Source organism: Garra rufa, chromosome 17, assembly GCF_049309525.1.
Source record: "Garra rufa chromosome 17, GarRuf1.0, whole genome shotgun sequence".
In the NCBI taxonomy this organism is placed as follows: Eukaryota; Metazoa; Chordata; class Actinopteri; order Cypriniformes; family Cyprinidae; genus Garra; species Garra rufa.
Window position 1 is genome coordinate 29442385 of NC_133377.1, and position 18068 is coordinate 29460452.

At 36.8% G+C, this 18068-nt stretch overlaps 1 protein-coding gene across 1 annotated transcript; it reads left to right on the top strand.

Annotated features, from left to right (window-relative positions):
• The first annotated feature begins 70 nt into the window (after positions 1–70).
• osbpl3a (oxysterol binding protein-like 3a) lies at positions 71–15922 on the top strand. The gene is made up of 22 exons (XM_073821418.1): positions 71–365; positions 5700–5831; positions 6147–6263; positions 6362–6415; positions 6529–6642; positions 6735–6863; positions 8039–8123; positions 8272–8375; positions 8868–8951; positions 9045–9198; positions 9351–9436; positions 9540–9671; positions 9821–9914; positions 10003–10235; positions 11615–11752; positions 11835–11898; positions 11980–12058; positions 12182–12332; positions 12516–12660; positions 13331–13457; positions 14484–14606; positions 14695–15922. The coding sequence occupies exons 2-22, from the start codon at positions 5715–5717 to the stop codon at positions 14789–14791; spliced, it is 2427 nt and encodes an 808-aa protein (XP_073677519.1). The 5' UTR covers positions 71–365; positions 5700–5714; the 3' UTR covers positions 14792–15922.
• Positions 15923–18068: the final 2146 nt, after the last annotated feature.

An 18068-nucleotide genomic window follows, 5' to 3' on the forward strand; every position in this document is an offset into this window, starting at 1 on the left:
ACGTCACTCACCATTATGGCCCGCCCACATCTAGCTCACCTCACCGCGGAACTCAAAACACAGCTCGAGGTTCAAACCTGAGCTAGAAGCCGTAAACTTAAAACCTGCGGTCTCCTCCACCTTCCGCTTAACTCTCGAATTACATCGGTGCGTCACGGACGTTTCGTTCGCGATAACCTTCCCAGAAACGAAGATACCTAAGATCTGACTTCGGCAGGTAGAAGAAGAAGTGAGATGGCAAACCCGGTGACAGTCACTTGGTTCAAAGTATAAATGTGCTGATAAGGCGTTTTTATAAGTGGACCGTCAGTGACACGACGACAGAGCCGCCGCGCCACGCTGTCACTCTGAACCTGGCAACCGCGGTAGGCACTGAGTTTGTTCATTTTACTCATGGAGACATTTAAATCTGTCTTTCAATCATCAAACAAGTTCTAGCTTGTAAGAGAAGTATCGTAACTGTCATTCATAGTCAGTTTTACTTTTGGAAACCTCTTGACTCTTAACAGTCAATGGATGGACATTCGAACATAAATATGATTATAAAAGTATGTTTTGTTAATAATTCAGCCCTGATCACCAATCGACTCTTGTTGTTTGTTTTGAGTTTAGTATCTGTCGTCGTAGAAACCTATGAAACTTCTGTTTCCTGTGCTCATTGTGGATAGACTGACTCATCGATGGGCCTCACTTTACATAGTTTTTCTTTTACTAGTCTCAGTTTGACCTCAGGCAGCTTTGCCGTTCGTGTTACGATGTTGAAGGGTTTTCTATTATGTCATTTACGATGTGATTGATCGGTTTGGTCAAAGTCATCAGCGCATCGCGTTGCTGTGGCAACAGAAAGGGACCTGCATCGCGTACAAGCGTTCAGGTTGAGCCGGGAATGCAAATATTGTGTGTAGTATAATCCTTTTACTCTTATTTAATGTAGCTTTTTTGTTATGTATTTAATTTGGAACAACATCAAATGTCACTCATCATAATTATCATAAGATGGCTTTGCTGTCGTGTGACTTTAATGAGCTGAGTTAGACTTTTTACAATGTTTTTATTGACTTAAAGGGACAGTACACCCCAAAATTAAACTTATGTCATCCTTTACCATATTAGTATGGTTTCCCTTCATCTGTGGAGAGAAAAGGAGATGTGCATTCATTGCATTTTTTTTCCCATACAATGAAAGTGAAAGGTCGATGAGGTTTGTCATTCTGCTTACCTTGTTATTTTGTTTTCTATGTTAAGGTTTCAAATACTGTGTTGTATAATAGTTTGAACTCTCATGTAGTTATTAGTACCATTTATTTAGTTAATTATTTATTTTCAGACAATGAGGAACATTGTCAAACATTGTTCCCTATTATATTGTCATCACAATCACTGTGGTTTAGTGGGACTTTCAGAGTGCTAAACTGAAGGCTTTACATGTTTTGAATTGAATTATGTGGCTTGTGAATTGGTTCAGTAGGTTTTTTCCTAAATGTACTCATGCACAACTACAGGTTGAAGTAAATGATACATGACTCTGTGTCATTTGCTGTCTAACCAATGTATTTCATTTGATAAGCTTTCGTTGCCCCTGTGAGATCATGCTTACTAAATTGTGTGACTGAACCATCTTTCAAGGGTTATATTGTTTTTTTCCTCATAAAGTCACTGAATTTTTATACAAGCGGTTCATTATTCAAGTCTAACATTTACTTCTTCTGTCATGTGAGTGTTTTCCATAATTGTGTCTTCGATATGCTTCCATGCCCTTGGTCCCACTGTACAGCCCTCAACCTACAGCCCATTTCATTTACTGTATTGACTAAGTTACATGGAGTTAATGATTGACGTGTATCATAAAGAGCCAGTCCTCATATTTTGTGCATATTTGTGTGTCCACATTAGTGCTTACACCCACATTCTATGTTTTCACATACCATAAAAGTCAGTACGGACAACGTCAATATCTATTGTTGGCTTTGCATTGTTTGGCCCTACAACTTACTCTGACCGTACTGTGTTGGCGTGCTTTTCATTTGTGTTTACATCATAGGTTACTCGCCCTCATCAGACAAGACAACCTGTTCTCAGTGTCACACATCCAGGGATCAGGGACTGATAGATGGATAGAGAGAGAGAGAGGGAGAGAGGGAGATAAGTTGGGGCATTAAAGAGATAGTTCACCCAAAAATGAAAATTCTTTCATTAATTACCCCCCAGATGTTGTTCCGAACCCGTAAGACCTATGTTCATCTTCAAAATAAAAATTAAGATATTTTTGATGAAATCCAAGAGCTTTCTGATAGACAACACAACATGTTCAAGGCCCAGAAAGATATTTGAAGCTACGAGAAACAAACAACAAAAAAAAAAACTTTATTCAATATTTTCTTCTCTTCCATGTCAGTCTTCAACATGCGTTCACAACAGTAAGACAGTAAGTTGAGGTCAAAAGTTTCAAAAATCAATTCAAAATCTGCAATATGATTTTGAGATCCATCTTTTCACACTGAAGACAACTGAGGGACTCATATGCAACTATTACAGAAGGTTCAAACACTCGCTGTTGCTCCAGAAGGAAACACAATGCATTAAGAGTCGGGGAGTGAAAACTTTTTTCCCTCAGTTATCCTCAGTGTGAAAAGATGGATCTCAAAGTCATACAGCCATTGTTGGAAAAGGTTCAGATAGACGAAAATGCTGAAAAGACAAAGAATTTCTGAGACCTGAAGGATTTTTCTGAAGAACAGATTCTGATTCTGATTAACAACTATCATTGTTTGTGTGCTGTGACTGTCTTTTGAATCTGTTCTCAGCATAATAATAGGAAAGAAAAGGGTTAAAGGAAAACCCTGCCTTTCTGGATTTGCATGTCTTCCTGACTCTCCCTTGTAAAGAGACCGTGGGAGCTTATAATTGCACAAGGGACAAGGAAACTTAACTTACTGTGGCCCACAGTCTGTGGGAAAGTGTCACAGTTTATCACAAAAGATTTAGCAACACATTTCGACTGATTAGCAGAAATGCGAATAACCTAAAGTGTACATTTACAACTTAGCATGCAGGGCAAATCTGGCTGAAATGTTTGGGGTGTGCACAAACGTGGAGATGCAAAACCACAGGAATTCATTTTTCCCTAAACACCAACATGCATTCAGACATGCACACGCACTCGTCTACATACCTCAGCGCAGCTTTAGACAAGTCTGGCTCTGCAAACTAAACAATAATCAGACTTTGAGTTCAGAAACCTTGAGCTGGAGTTACTGGTATTTACACAGAAATTCTCAAACACTCATACATTAAAAAAGAAGCAAGCAAGTGGAATGTCCTTGAACACTCAGAAATTTACTGTGTGTATGTGTGGAATAACAACATGTTTATCCTAAGGCCAGAGTGGCTCACATATACAAGAGGAGCTTTTGTGTGTGCGGTCTGTCTATTCACCACAAATTTGCCCTGGTGACTCATATCGTGAGAATGACCTGAGCATTAGTAGTCTGTGGTGTCGTTCTCTCACTCTTTTTCTCTCTCCTGTCCACATACTCCCACTTTATTGCTTTATCCTAAAGAAGTTTTAGTGTATGTATGGGTGTACGTGTGGGTGGTAAAGTCATTTTTAAAAGTTTGCGGTCATTCTCAAGTAGTTTGCTGGTTGTGTTAGAGTGGGATTTTTTTGTTAATTAAATGTCAGATCAAATGTTCACATTTAGACTTTGTTAGTATGGTTTGGGATTGTGATGTCAAATTAAAGTGTCATGAAACCCTCCAAAAAATGTGGTCCAGCCAGGTATTACAATGCTTCAAAAGGAAACACGATGCATTAAGAGGCAGAGGTGTAAACCTTTGAAAAGAATGAAGATGTGTACATTTGTCTTATTTGTCTTATTTTGCCTAAATATCATATTGTGTCATTTAGTACTGCCCTTTAGAAGTTACAGAAGATACTGAAATGTTTTCCAGAAGACAAAATGAGTTCAATTTACCCTGATCTTCAAATTCAAAAAGTTATCAGGCTCTTAATGCATCTTGTATCCTTCTGAAGCATCAGTGATGGTTTGAACCTTCTGTAATAATTGCATTTGTGTCCCTCAGTTGTCCTCAGTGTGAAAAGATGCATCTCAAAATCATACAATCATTGTTGGAAAGGGTTTAAATACACAAAAAGCTGAAAAACCAAACAATTGTGCGACCTGAAGGATTTTTCATGAACATGAACTACTCATGAACAACTATTCCAAAAAAAAAAAAAAAAAAAAACAGAACAGGCTCATTTTTATAAATTCAACTATTATTTTCTCTTGTGGACTATATGTAAACATCTTTGATGTGAAATATGTTATTTAGGTCAGTACTAAATAAAAATAACATGCATTTTGTATGATCCCTCTTATTTTGGTGAAACATTTTACAGATTATGCAAGGTGTATGTAAACTTCTGACTTCAACTGTATCTGCTCTGTTTAATGTGCTTAAAGTGGGTGAATGAATCACCTGACAACATATCCATAAATCTAGAAACTCTTCCATAAAAATGTTGCATGCAAGATTTCAGCAGTTTTGGTTATTGATTGAAAGTCTGCTTCTCCGTTGTGGGAGAAACCACGCAACACATATTTCTGCATTGTGCAAACAAACTCTTGTTTCAGAATGATTTCCACTCACTTTCAAGTTCGTCATTGCAAAAAGGTCACGCATGAATAATCACGACACACTGCAGATGTAGACAATCACTGTATTAGGATTGTATCATATGCCTACACAGACATACCTGTACATGTTATCACATTAAAAACATGTTTATGACCCCTTGATGTAATCCATTAAAGTTAAAATTGTAACTAAGCTCAAACTGAGAAAGAGAGACACATCAGCTGGTTTTGCTTTTAAATGCATACATGCAGGACAGTGTGTGTGTGTGTGTGTGTGTGTACACGAATTTGAGTTTAAACATATTGCATGGTTCACTGAAAGAAGAAGGGATAGGGGCACAAGAACAGTGTGTCCCAGGTTGGGACGTGCCTGTGCAGTTAAAACAACGTGTTCTGAACACACATACACACACTCATACATACAGAGCACAAGTGAGGGGAACAAATAGTGTCTTCAGATTAAAAACAAACCTGATAAATTAGCCTTGTTTCTTTAGCTCAGGGTTTTTTAAACATTTCGAAACCAAGGACCTAAAATATCAAGGCAGCTATATGAACCAATTTACTTTGGATAAAAATTGTTTATTAAGTTAGCTTATTAAAAACTTAAAATTTAAAGCCTGTAACAGATTGGCTGGAAATATGACCAATTCATACTGGTCTTATGCATTGTTGTAGTTTTTATGTTATTATTTATATTTTATACTGTAACTACTGTTACATTTTTATTTGACCACTTTTTTTTTTATCAGGAGCATATGTCTTTGACATCTTTGACGTTATTTTGTTTCTACCTATATTTAAAATGTAAATGTTGAAGTGTATGCCTTCCCTGAAAAACTAAACATTTACTTTTTATTTATAATAAGAAAGCTACATTTATTTTGAAAAAAAAAATTTCGATATGAAATATTTGAGAATTTCACCTATGCTAATATATAAATTTTTTTGCCTCGCTTACTTGCTCTTGCTTGTGTCTCTGTTGCCCTCTGCTGGCCATGTTATGAAATCGAGGTGCTGTAATTTTGTATTGAGTGTTTCCTGTTTATGTCTCCACAGTAAGTTAATTGCAAGATGAGTACAGAAGACCAACTTGCACCGCTGTCTCCCAAGACATCACCCACCACATCAACCACAACACCATTTACACAACGAAAAGAGAGTAACTCCTCATCAGAAGACAACAGACAGGTAAGACAAACCACCTGAGATATTTACTGAGAACCTAATTGATGTTTGCTTTAACATCTAGTGTGCAAATAATACATGTTTGGTAGATACAGTCAACCCGAAACTTATTCAGACACCTTCAAAATGTATTCGCTATAGTTTAGAAAATGGTAATAAAATATGACAAGAACTTCTTGATAATCACACATGAATTATTATACATTTCAGGTCCTATCTACATCATGTCTGGTTTTACCTGTATTCTAAGGAAAAAATCCATGTTTTTTCTTCCACAGATTTTAAGAGTTACACCTCTTGCCTTTTCTTATTTTTTAGGACAGCTGGGAGTTGGTTGAGGACTTGCGGGGACTGGCAGAAAATGTTCAGAAGCCTGAGAAGCAGGAAGGGTTGATGTTGAAAAAGAGGAAGTGGCCAATGAAAGGCTGGCATAAGGTGATCACATGATATTCTCACTGACTACAATGACATTTGAATACATTCACCTAATTGTTCTAAAAAGGCTTTTCTCCTTGTCCGTCTATGTTTAACAGAGATATTTCCTGCTTGAAAGGGGCATCCTTACATATGCCAAGACTGGGACTGATGTGAGTGTGAAAACAGACTCATTCACAACTACGCTACATACACTTTCATCAAGACTTATGTGGAGTAAACTTGCTTAGATTCTGTCAGTGATGCTCTTTCATTGATTCCTCAGCTGAAGAAGGGGAGGTTACGAGGTCGCATTGATGTTGGTCTCTCTGTCATGGCCATGAAGAAGAAGTCAATGTGCATTGACCTGGACACAGAGGACAGTATCTACCACCTCAAGGTATTGGCACTCGCTCACCTACAAATGCTGGGCTGCTTAGTTACTTTCATTTTGAGAATGCATGTTAGCTGTATTTATTGTGATGTTCACAGGCGAAGACTCGGGATCTGTTTGAACAGTGGGTGACGCAACTACGCCATCATCGAATGTTCCGTCAGAACGAGATCGCCATGGAGCCTCCCGAGCGACAGCTGCAGTCTGACCCCACGTCCAACAGACCAGTATTTACTCTCTTTATCAAGTGTCTTAATTTTACTCATCTATCAAGTGTAGTGTAAAAGTGAGCCTTTAGATCCAACATCCCATTAAACAGAATAGGAACCTATACAGCTGTAAGAAGTTAAAATAATAACGAGATCCACTAATACTCTGAAATCTTGATAAATCAAATCATCATGTATAGTACAGAAAATATCTTGTTTATGGCACTTGGCAGAAAAAGGGTTTGAATTTAAAGTAATAAGTATTTTCTCATAATATCATGTTGCTAGACTCAACATTAATTAAAATAAAATGAATAATTGTCAATGTGCATATTGATGTGCAATTACTGGGTTGCATATTGTTCACACTTGATAACAACAACAATTAACAATGGTCATCAAGGCTGTATTTATTTAATAAAAAATAAAAAAACCTATTAAATATATTAAAAACACCTGTATTTAAAAGTGATAATAATGATAAAAAATGTTTATTGAGCACCAAATCAGAGTGTTAAAATTCAGCTTTTCTATCACAGGAATAAACTACATTTTAAAATATATTAAAATGTAAAAGAAAATGTGCAATAATATTTCACAATATAACTGTTTATACTGTATTAGTGATCAAATAAATGCAGTCTTGGGCTACGTGTACACTTGTGCTTTTTGTTTTAAAACACAACTTTTGCTACGGTTACCTCTGTCATTTACACTTCTCCGGTGTTTTTGACCCTTGCCAAAGAAAACTTTGGAAAATGCTGCAGATCTCGTTTTAGTTTGAAAACTCTGAGGTTGCGTTTCAGTGTAAACAGACCAAAACAAAGACTTTTGAAACCGATGGCATGGCCACCCACACACTTTCACTCTAAATATGAATGGTCATGTGACATGTGTTTTGCGGATGTGTAGTATGGACGGAGATTGTTTCTGAAACGTAGTGAAAATGCCAGTGTAGACTAAGATTGTTTTCATTTCAAAATGCCATTTTTAAATGAAAACGTACTGGTGTAATAAGCATACTATGGTAAACAGGGCCTTAGTGAGCATATGAGACTATGTTTAAAATTATTGAAATACATTACTGAACTTTTTAACAGTAGTAACTCTTTCGTATTATTTCCAAGTGACACAGATTGTCACACAGCAATATGTGCAGAAAACCCATTTTGTATTTTTGTCTTTATTACCAGCGTTTTTTTCTCTCCAAGCAACCTTCAGCCCTGTTGAAGAACAGTTGGCGGCAAAACTCTCAAGACATGGAGAAGTGCTGCAAAGGTAGATGCAAAAACCACAAAATGCACACCATTCTGCAGTATTAGTCATCGGAAAAGTACTGTGCAGCTAATGCATTGAGAACATTTTAGAGAAATGGTTTTCCAGAGCATCATTAAGAAAATGAAACAATAAACTGTAACCTTTTTAGATCTGTCAGAGTGTGAGTCAGCGCTGCTGGAATTAAATCTGCTGCTGAAAAATATGGAAGTTCTTCACAGAACATTCTCAGCACCTGCCATTAACTTACTGCAGGTAGGGCTGTTTGGATATGTTTTATTGTTTGTATGGATAAGTATTTTTATTTTTTTTGTAAATAAGTGCTTATGTTTGGTCTGTGGAGGTGGGTTTGTTAATTCTGATCAAACAATAATTTGAGGATATCCATATAAATCATAAACTATTCATACATAATATAAAAAGCATTTTTGTGTTTTTAAAATGCAAAAATATACACTGTTTGGGTTTGAAATGTGACCCCAACAGTAATATGCATTGCTAAGAACTTTTGGACATCATATTTAGATTTTTTGGCAACTCAAATATTGACATATCCTAACAAACCATACATCAATGGAAAGCTTACTTATTCAGCTCTGATACATAAATCAAGAAATCCATTGATCATTATTTCATTATTTTATAAAAAAGGTAAATGTGTGTATATATATATATATATATATATATATATATATATGTATGTGTGTGTGTGTGTGTGTGTGTGTGTGTCTGTGTGTGTAACCCCAGACTGAAGGCTCCAAAAAAGAAAAACGAGGACACAAAAAATGGAGATCAAAGAATTATAGCAAGGAAAACAAAAGCACAACACAGGTAAAATTGCTCTGTTTGTAAATGCACTTTACACACAGACACTTGCGTCACACACTCTCTCTCATTCACTTCAACTGATCTGCTGTTTTCTAGCAAAATCCTGACGCTACATCTTCCCGTCTGCACGTATCTCACCCAAACTTGATATACTCAGAGCCTGTTTCACCAGACTCATGTCTGGATAGTCCAGACTCACCAACAGAAGCCTCTCGAATGCAGGAGGAGTTCTGTCGACTCGCTGGCATGGGTAACTATGAATACTCACGTGCATGCTGCACTGTTCTAGGAATAATTGTTTTAATGAGAATTTCAAAATAAAGGAATAGGAATATAGGAAGGATATGCAAAGACACCTACTATTTCCTCTTTCTCACCTTTTCCCATTCTATTTTCTACTAGTTAATTCCACTCTTCGGTCAGCATACACTTCCCTTTGCTCAGAAAGAGACAGAGTCAGAAACACATTGGATTGTATCAGTGAAAAGGTAAACGGGCAACAAATTTGTTATCTCTTTGACTCTATATGCTCATGTTATTGGCCAAAATCAACAAGGCCCAATTATGTCTCAAATTTTCTTAACCAATCAGGACAACATCGACGGGTCACGTCCTCTCCTGCAGCAAGTGTCCAGTGAGAGTCGAGAGTCAATCCCGGCATCTATGTCAGAGTTCTTCGACGCTAAAGAGTATCTGCTGTCTGGCAGCTCATCTGAGAATGAGGTCAGATAGGTTACGCTGTCAAATCCCAGATTTGCATGAAAATTAAAACTAATATTTTTCATCAAAAAGAAGCTAAACTGTACTGCACTGTGAACTGAATTGCGGAATGATGTCCAAAAGTTACACATTAATTTTTTTTTTGTCTCCAGGTGTCTGATGATGATTCATACACCAGTGATGTGAGTGACAGCACGTCAGTAGAGTTTTGCAGGAATGAGAACGGCAGCACAAAGGAGATTTTAAGTGAGCCACTGTCCAGGTTAGCCTTTATGAAACTTCACCTTTATGTACAACCATAGTTAATGGATTGTGTATGTTTTTGTGTCTTCAGGTAATGGCGACTGTGCTGTGATGCGGCGAGACCGTTTACCGAGTGCACGCATGAACGAGAGTGTGAATCTCTGGAGCATTCTACGTAGTAACATAGGTAAAGACCTGTCAAAAGTTGCCATGCCAGTCCAACTCAATGAGCCCTTGAACACTCTTCAAAGACTGTGTGAGGAAGTTGAGTACTGCCACCTGCTGGACACCGCTGCAAACACACCCGACCCACACATGCGCATGGTGAGAGCAAAGAAAAAGAAAGAAATTCGATCATCATTTACTCACTCTCATGTCATTCTGTATGACTTTCTATTTTTAAAACTGCTTTTGTGTTTAAAGGAGTAGTTGACTCCAACATGTAGATGAGTTTGCTCATCACTCAACTTGCAGTGAATGAGTGGCGTCAAGAGTCCTAACAGATGATAAAAACACTATAATACATAATCCACACACCACCTTAAAGGGATAGTTCACCCAAAAATGACAATTGATGATGTTTATCTTCTTACCTAGGGCATCCAAGATGTAGGTGACTTTGTTTCTTCAGTAGAACACAAACAAAGATTTTTAGCTCAAACCGTTGCAGTGTGTCAGTCATATAATGGCAGTCAATGGGCTCCACGGCTTTGAGAGTCAAAAAACACACATACATACACAGACAAAACTAAATCAAACCCTGCAGATTGTGACGATACATTGAGGCCTTAACACACAAAACAATCAGTCTGTGTGAGAAACTGAACAGTATTTATATCTTTTTTTACCTCTGATCCACTGCAATGTCCAACTATCTTGAGCGCATTCACAACAGCCGGCGTGTGACGAAAAGCAAGCAACCATAACTTCAGTGGATCAGGTTCAAAAGTTGGGAGTCTGAGCTCCTCACACCCGGATGAGCTCATGCAAAAAAACGTAATCTTTTAGTTTTTAATCGGTTGCAACAATCAGGATAAGCACAAGTAAATACCAGTTTGAGTGACTGTCGTACCCCACGCACCAGCTGTTGTGAATGTGCTTAGGACAGTTGGACATTGCTGTGGATCAGAGGTAAAAATGATATAAATACTGTTCAGTTTCTTGCACAGGCCGATTGTTTGATGTGTTAAGACCTCAATGTATCGTCATGAGCCACAGGGTTCAATTTGTTTTTGTCTGTGTATGTTTTTTTGACTCTCAAAGCCGTGGGTCCAATTGACTGCCATTATATGACTAACAGACTGCAATGGTTTGAGTTAAAAATCATCGTTTGTGTTCATCTATATCTTGTATACCCTGGGGGTAAGCAGATAAACATCAAATTTTCATTTTTAAGTGAACTATACCTTTAATGATGGCACACAGCTTTTCACTTTCACTTTTCATAGTTGATGGACTTGGTTGTGTGGATTACATGTAGATTAAAGTTATGCTTTATCAGCTTTTAGGACTCTCATTCTGATGGCACCCATTCACTCGTGAGCAAGTGATGTAATGCTAAATTTCTCCAAATCTGTTCTGTGGAAAAAACAAACTTATCTATATCTTGGATAACCTGAGAATGAGGCTTTTCTGCAAATTTTACATTTTGGGTGAACTGTTCCTTTAACCATATATTCTGTTTTTGTGTGGTTTGTCTGTAGGTGTATATAGCAGCATTTGCTGTATCTGCATATGCGTGTTCGTTCACTCGAGCAGGAGGAAAACCGTTTAATCCTATACTAGGAGAGACATACGAGTGTCTCCGGTCAGATAAGGGCTTTCGCTTCATTGCCGAACAGGTAAGCGTGCAAATTTCTTTTATTTCTGCCAAAACACAAAAAGTGAACAAACTCAAATAAACCATTACATTATTTACCTCAGGTTAGTCACCATCCACCTGTGTCCGCTTGTCACTGCGATTCGAAAAACTACACATTTTGGCAAGGTAAGTGAAGCACACTTGACTAGCATCAAGACTTTTAGCATTGAGCATCATTTTAAAGTCCATTCTATGTATGTCCACTAGATGTCCGGTGGAAGAATAAGTTTTGGGGAAAGTCCATGGAGATTGTTCCTATGGGAGTCACCCATTTAGAACTGCCAGGGTGATTTCATTTTATCCTGAATTGTTTTTTTTCTCATTCACTTTCATTATTCCATCTCGCATTCTCCACCATGTCTCAAAATCTCACTGTCTCACTTTTTTTCACTCATACACTCATTTTCAGTTTTGGGGATCGTTACGAGTGGAGTAAAGTCACTTCATGCATTCATAACATTCTGAGCGGTCAACGCTGGATAGAACACTATGGGGAAATGTCTATCAAACACTCTACCACCACTGGAGATGTCAGTCATTGCAAAGTGACTTTCCTTAAGGTGGGACCATCGAGATGTGCAAATCAGGCTTAGATTTCATATATGTGTGTGCAGCTGTATTTGTCTTGCCCACATCATCCTCTTGTGGAATAGGTTAGTCCTTGACTAAATTTTCAATATATGAGTAATTTCCTGTTGTCTTTTTTTTTTTTTTTTTTCCTTTTTCTGATTTTGTCTATTCAGTCAAGATCTGGAGGTTTAAATGCTAATGAGGTAGAGGGTGTGGTCACGGATTTAGATGGGCGTGTCATTCACTCTCTGTTTGGCAAATGGAACGAGGCCTTCTATCTGGGTAAACCACCTTCAGCAACCTGCATTTGGAGAGCAAGTGAGTTTCAGAGTCCAGAAGAGTGTGTTTAGCTGTATTTAAAGGGATAGTTCACCCAAAAATGAAAATTACCACATTATTTATTTATTTATTCAAGTTATCCTAGGTGTATATGACTTTTTCCTTTCAGAGGAATACAGTCTGAGTTATGTAAAAATATGTCCTGGCTCTTCCAAGCTTTATAATAGCAGTGAATGGGTGTTAGCGGAAGCTAGAGATTGCGGTTTATAAAGTTATATATGGATATGGAATTATAAAAAATATAGATTTAATATGGATTCTTTTTAATACAAATGCATCGTTTCACTTCAGAAGGCCTTAATTAACGCCCTGGAGCTGTGCGGAATACTTTTTATGATGGATAGATGCACTTTGTTGGACTTCAAAATCTCAACAGCCATTTACTGCCATTATACAGCTTGAAAGAGCCAGGACATGTTTTAATATAACTCTGATTATATTCATCTGAAAAAAGAAAGTCACATACACCTAGAATGGCTTTAGGGTGAGTAAATAATGGGGTAATTTTCACTTTTGGGTGAACTATCCCTATAAATGGTTTTAAGCATTTCTAAATTTTATTTATTGTTGTATCTCAGATGAATTTGTGGATAATGACCTCAAGAGGGCGCTAACAGCACTGTTTTTGTCTCTGTATGTGTGCCTGTAGATCCCATGCCTGAGGACCATGAGCAGTACTATGGATTCACCCAGTTTGCAATTGAGTTAAATGAATTAGAGGAGGGGGTAAAGCCACTCTTGCCCCTGACGGACACCCGTTTTAGACCAGACCAAAGGTATAGACATAATACATTTTGAATTACGCATATACAGTTGAGGTCAAAAGTTTGCATACATCTTGCACAATCTGCAAAATAAGAGGGATCATACAAAATTCATGTTATTTTTTTATTTAGTACTGACCTGAATATATGTTTAACATAAAATACAATTACATATAGTACACAAGAGAAAATAATAATTGAATTTATAAAAATGATCCAGTTTAAATTTTATTTTAGTGCTGTGTTGTTACCTGAATGATCCACAGCTGTGTTTTTTTTTTTTTGTTTAGTGAAAGTTGTTCATGAGTCCCTTGTTTGTCCTGAACAGTTATACTGCCTGCTGTTCTTTAAAATCCTTCAGGTCCCACAAATTCTTTGATTATTTAACCTATTCCAACAATGACTGTATGATTCTGAGATCCATATTTTTACACTGAGAACAACTGAGGGACTCATATACAGCTATTACAGATAGTTCAAATGCTCACTGATTCTTCAGAAGTAAAAAGATGCATTTAGCTTTTGAACTTTTTGTAAACTCCCTCAGTTGTCCTCAGTGTGAAAATATGAATCTCGGAATCATACAGTCATTGTTGAAAAGGGTTCAAATACACAAAAATGTTGAAAAACCCAAATAATTTGTGGGGCCTGAAGGATTTTCTGAAGAACAGTGGACAGTTTAACTGTTCAGGACAAACAAGGGACTTATGAATCACTAAACAAAATACCAGCTGTGGATCTTTCAGGTAACAACACAGCATTAAAACAAAATTTAAACTGGATCATTTTTATAAATTCAACTATTATTTTCTCTCGTGGACTATATGTAAACACATTTTATGTGAAATTTCTTATTCAGGTCAGTACTAAATAAAAAAAAAAAAACATGCATTTTGTATGATCCCTCTTATTTTGCTTATTCTGCAAGATGTATGTAAACTTTTAACCTCAACTGTATGTTGTTTCAAAATGAACTCTTCCAATTCCTAAAACCAGTTTTGTTTGTCATTGGTTACTTATTGATCCTCTTCTTGTTAGATTACTTGAAGAGGGTGATATTGCTGGAGCAGAAGAACAGAAAGAAAGAATTGAAGTCCTCCAAAGAGAAAGGAGGAGAGTCCTACAAGAAAACAACATGACACATACGCCCCGATTTTTCAAGTAAGCAATTCTCGTGAACACAAAGATGCCATTGTGCCATGTGCATCACGGGTTTCTGTTCGTAATTTTGTTTCTTTAATTCAATCAGACGTGCTGAAGACGACTCGTGGGTGAGCAATGGCACTTACTGGGACCTCAGGAAGGATTCTGGATTCAGCAAACTAGAATTCCCTGTGCTCTGGTGACCACCAGTGGATTTGTGTTATTGATTTTTCAGTTTCTGTTCTGGCTTTCTTGTCGTTCGTATGGAATTCTGCTAAACACTGTGGGATTTAATGTACCGTGCTTATGTTCTTTTTGTATTAATATTTATCTTTGTTAAACAGACACATTTACAGCACAAGATAGAAAGTACCTCCTAAAACACATTCATGCCTTACTTGTCAAACTGGCTAGCTGATGTTTAGATGCAAATGCACTGCCCAATGACTTTGTGTGTCTGGATATAATTAGTATGTAAAATCCTAATAATTAATCAAGTCAGTTAAAAAAAAAATCCTCAAATCAAATCAATGAAAAAAAACTGCACAATATTAAGACTGATTTGGAATCTTAAAAACACTGAAGGTCACCCTAAAATAAAGGAATAAGAAATTATTTTTGTGAATTAAGCCTATGTTTTGAACAATTCTAGTTTTTTTGCATTATGAAATTTATTTTTTATTGTCATTCTCATGCTGGCAAAAAAAAAGTCCTAAAAATAGGCTTGATGGGCTTGCATACAAAATATAATTTCTTATTTTTTTATTTTATTAAATCGTAATTGATCTTGAGTGACCTGGACTGAATATTTTAATGAGATTGACACCAGGGTAGTTTGTACAATAAGCGTTTGAAAGCCATAGCTCACTGTATAATCAGGGAATATATAAATCAAAAATATATCTATAGATATTTTTGCACATACTACAATGATGATTGATGACTATTTAAAGGGACTAAGCTTTCTTTAAATGTTTAACAAGAGGAAACTAATATAACTATATATAAAATATATGTTTGAATGATACTGTCTTAGTGATTGTGTAATGAATGAGAATTTTGTGTTGTGTACATACTTGTGCTTGTTTTCTGTGTATGTTTGTAAAAGAGCGAGGGATAGTCTATATGTGCTGCTTGGTGTGCCTGTTACACTCGATAACTGTTTTGTTTCGCTGTGGGTGTGGTGTTTTAGAAGATAAACACGACATTTCTTTCCTTAGACTAGACTATAAACAAATTGAGGACTGTTGCTTTCAGAGGATTGGGAATGGATTGCATCAGTGTATGACTGACCACATGTCTTGTTGCACAATAAATGCGAGCACAAATCTAAAGACGCTTTTGGATTTTCACTTATTACATAACTTTAATGACGATGGTGGATTTTGTTTTTCTTTTGTATTTTCTTTTCTTTCTTTTTTTTACAACGCCAGTCGACGTAATTGGTAGGAAAATATTTTGGAATTGGACATCAGGAAGAACTTTAAAAGATGTTGTTAGCATGGTCCACTAATATAAACTTTATTTATGCTTTATAACTGAATGGCTGGTGAGATTGTGTAACACTAGAAAGATCCGCTTTTTGGACATGAAGGATGATTTTCATTCAGGTTTTTTTTTTTTTATGGAGGACATTTCATAAACACACGCACATTGAACGTCACTGGTGCTTTCCTGTCAAGAGTCGGATGTCGCTATTTATAATTCATGTTTGACTGTGCTCTCCAAATTATTATGGAGCTTTACCACATCTGCTACATCTCAACCTGAAAAACCTGAGGTGCTATTTGAAGCATTCACATGTTACTATACATATTTATCTGTACAAAAGCAAAGGGTAATTGTGTTCAGATGACACAGGATAGTTTAGAATTCTAGTAAAGAATAAAGTGAGCATATTTAAGTAGCTTGACCACAGCTTCCCTTATGATTGTAACAATGTGTAAATTCCCACGAAAGCTAAGAGCTACATTTTCAACCCTGTGAACTTCTTTGCACAGACAGTCAGAGAATATGATTACCATAACTAGTGTAGTTTTTACTGAAGAAAACAGAGATTAATTACAATAAAAATATATAGCTGCAAGCAGCGATTATCAGGGTTCAAGCTTTAAGGAATTTAAGGACATATGAAAACCACATTTTCGGCAAATCCAGGTAATTTACCATAGAAATATTATGTTTTTATCTCCTTAAACTTTGCATGCTTGTTTAGAATCAACCTAAATGCAATCAATTGCATGTGCTCACCAGGTTCATAAAGTTTTGAGTTTTCCTTTAGGATTTTTGGGTAAGGCAGGCACCTTTTCTAAACAACCGCGTTATAGCTTCCCAGAGGGTAAATTTCAACATTTTTTGATAATTATTGACCGAGAAAGTCTGTATTGTACTGCAGTTTTTTTTCTCCAGATTGAGCGAAAAAACTAAGACTAGTTCACTAAAGTAGGTTTTTTACATCTTTTCAATCATTTAACAAACAATTTGATTGACAGCAGTGGTTCTAGAGGCCAAGTTGTCCGGAATGACGAGTGCTTTCATATGAAAAAAGCAGTATCACCCATGAGTGTCGTTCCTTTCGGCTTCTGTTAACCTTGTCTGCTAGATGCTGAAAATTCATTGGCCAATGATGGCCATGTTTTTTTGAGATAAGCAAATGTCCTTATAAACACTTGTGGCAAGACCATGCACAGGCACTTATATAGGCACTTGGACCAAGACCATGCACAGCTATTTTTATGTTGATAGAACAAATGGTTGCAGGTATAGGCATTTTTATGGTCTTAGTTTTTTCCCTCTTATAGCGCTACCAAGTGGCCAAGCTCTACGATTTTTGTCCCGTGACCTCAGATTGAGCTCTTACATAAGTGTTCTGAGTTTGGTGAAGATATCTCATTTGGTTCAGGAGTTATAGGCATTTTACTAAAAGTGGCTCTGCCCCTTTTGAACGTTTTCACGTCCCTTTGCCACAGTGTCAAAAGTTTGACTTTTTTTTTTTTTTAGATAATTATTGATATTTGATCTCCAGAAAATCTTTCCACACTGGTTTGGTTCCGATTGGGTGAAAACCTAGAACTAGTTCACAGGTTTTGCAAAAAATCCAAAATACCTAAAAATACTAGAATCTGAATCGACTGATGGTTTAGGAGTTATGAGCGATTTTATTACTTTTGGGCTTTAGGCCGATTGGGGTGATCTATGGTTAAGTTGTCGGCAATGTGAGTACTAGCATCCCTCCAAATTTCAAGACTCTATGACTTGGTCTGCATGATCAGTTTACCCGGAGAACGTTGATCTGCGACCATTACAATTACAACAGGGTTTCAGCGCTATGCACTTGAACCCCTAAGAATCTTTTGCATTTCTTTTATAAAAGTTACATTTAGTGTGGGCTAATCGAATTTGTGCATGTAATCATTGCAACTTTGGCAAACAAAACTCTGTGTGAATGTTACACCCATTGCACACTAGTAACAGCAGAAT

Coding starts and splice junctions, on each gene's coding strand:
- osbpl3a (XM_073821418.1), top strand. CDS start 5,715: ATGAGTACAGAAGACCAACTTGCACCGCTGTCTCCCAAGACATCACCC. Junction 9,199..9,350: donor CTGTCGACTCGCTGGCATGG/GTAACTATGAAT, acceptor ATTTTCTACTAG/TTAATTCCACTCTTCGGTCA. Junction 12,059..12,181: donor ACCCATTTAGAACTGCCAGG/GTGATTTCATTT, acceptor ACTCATTTTCAG/TTTTGGGGATCGTTACGAGT.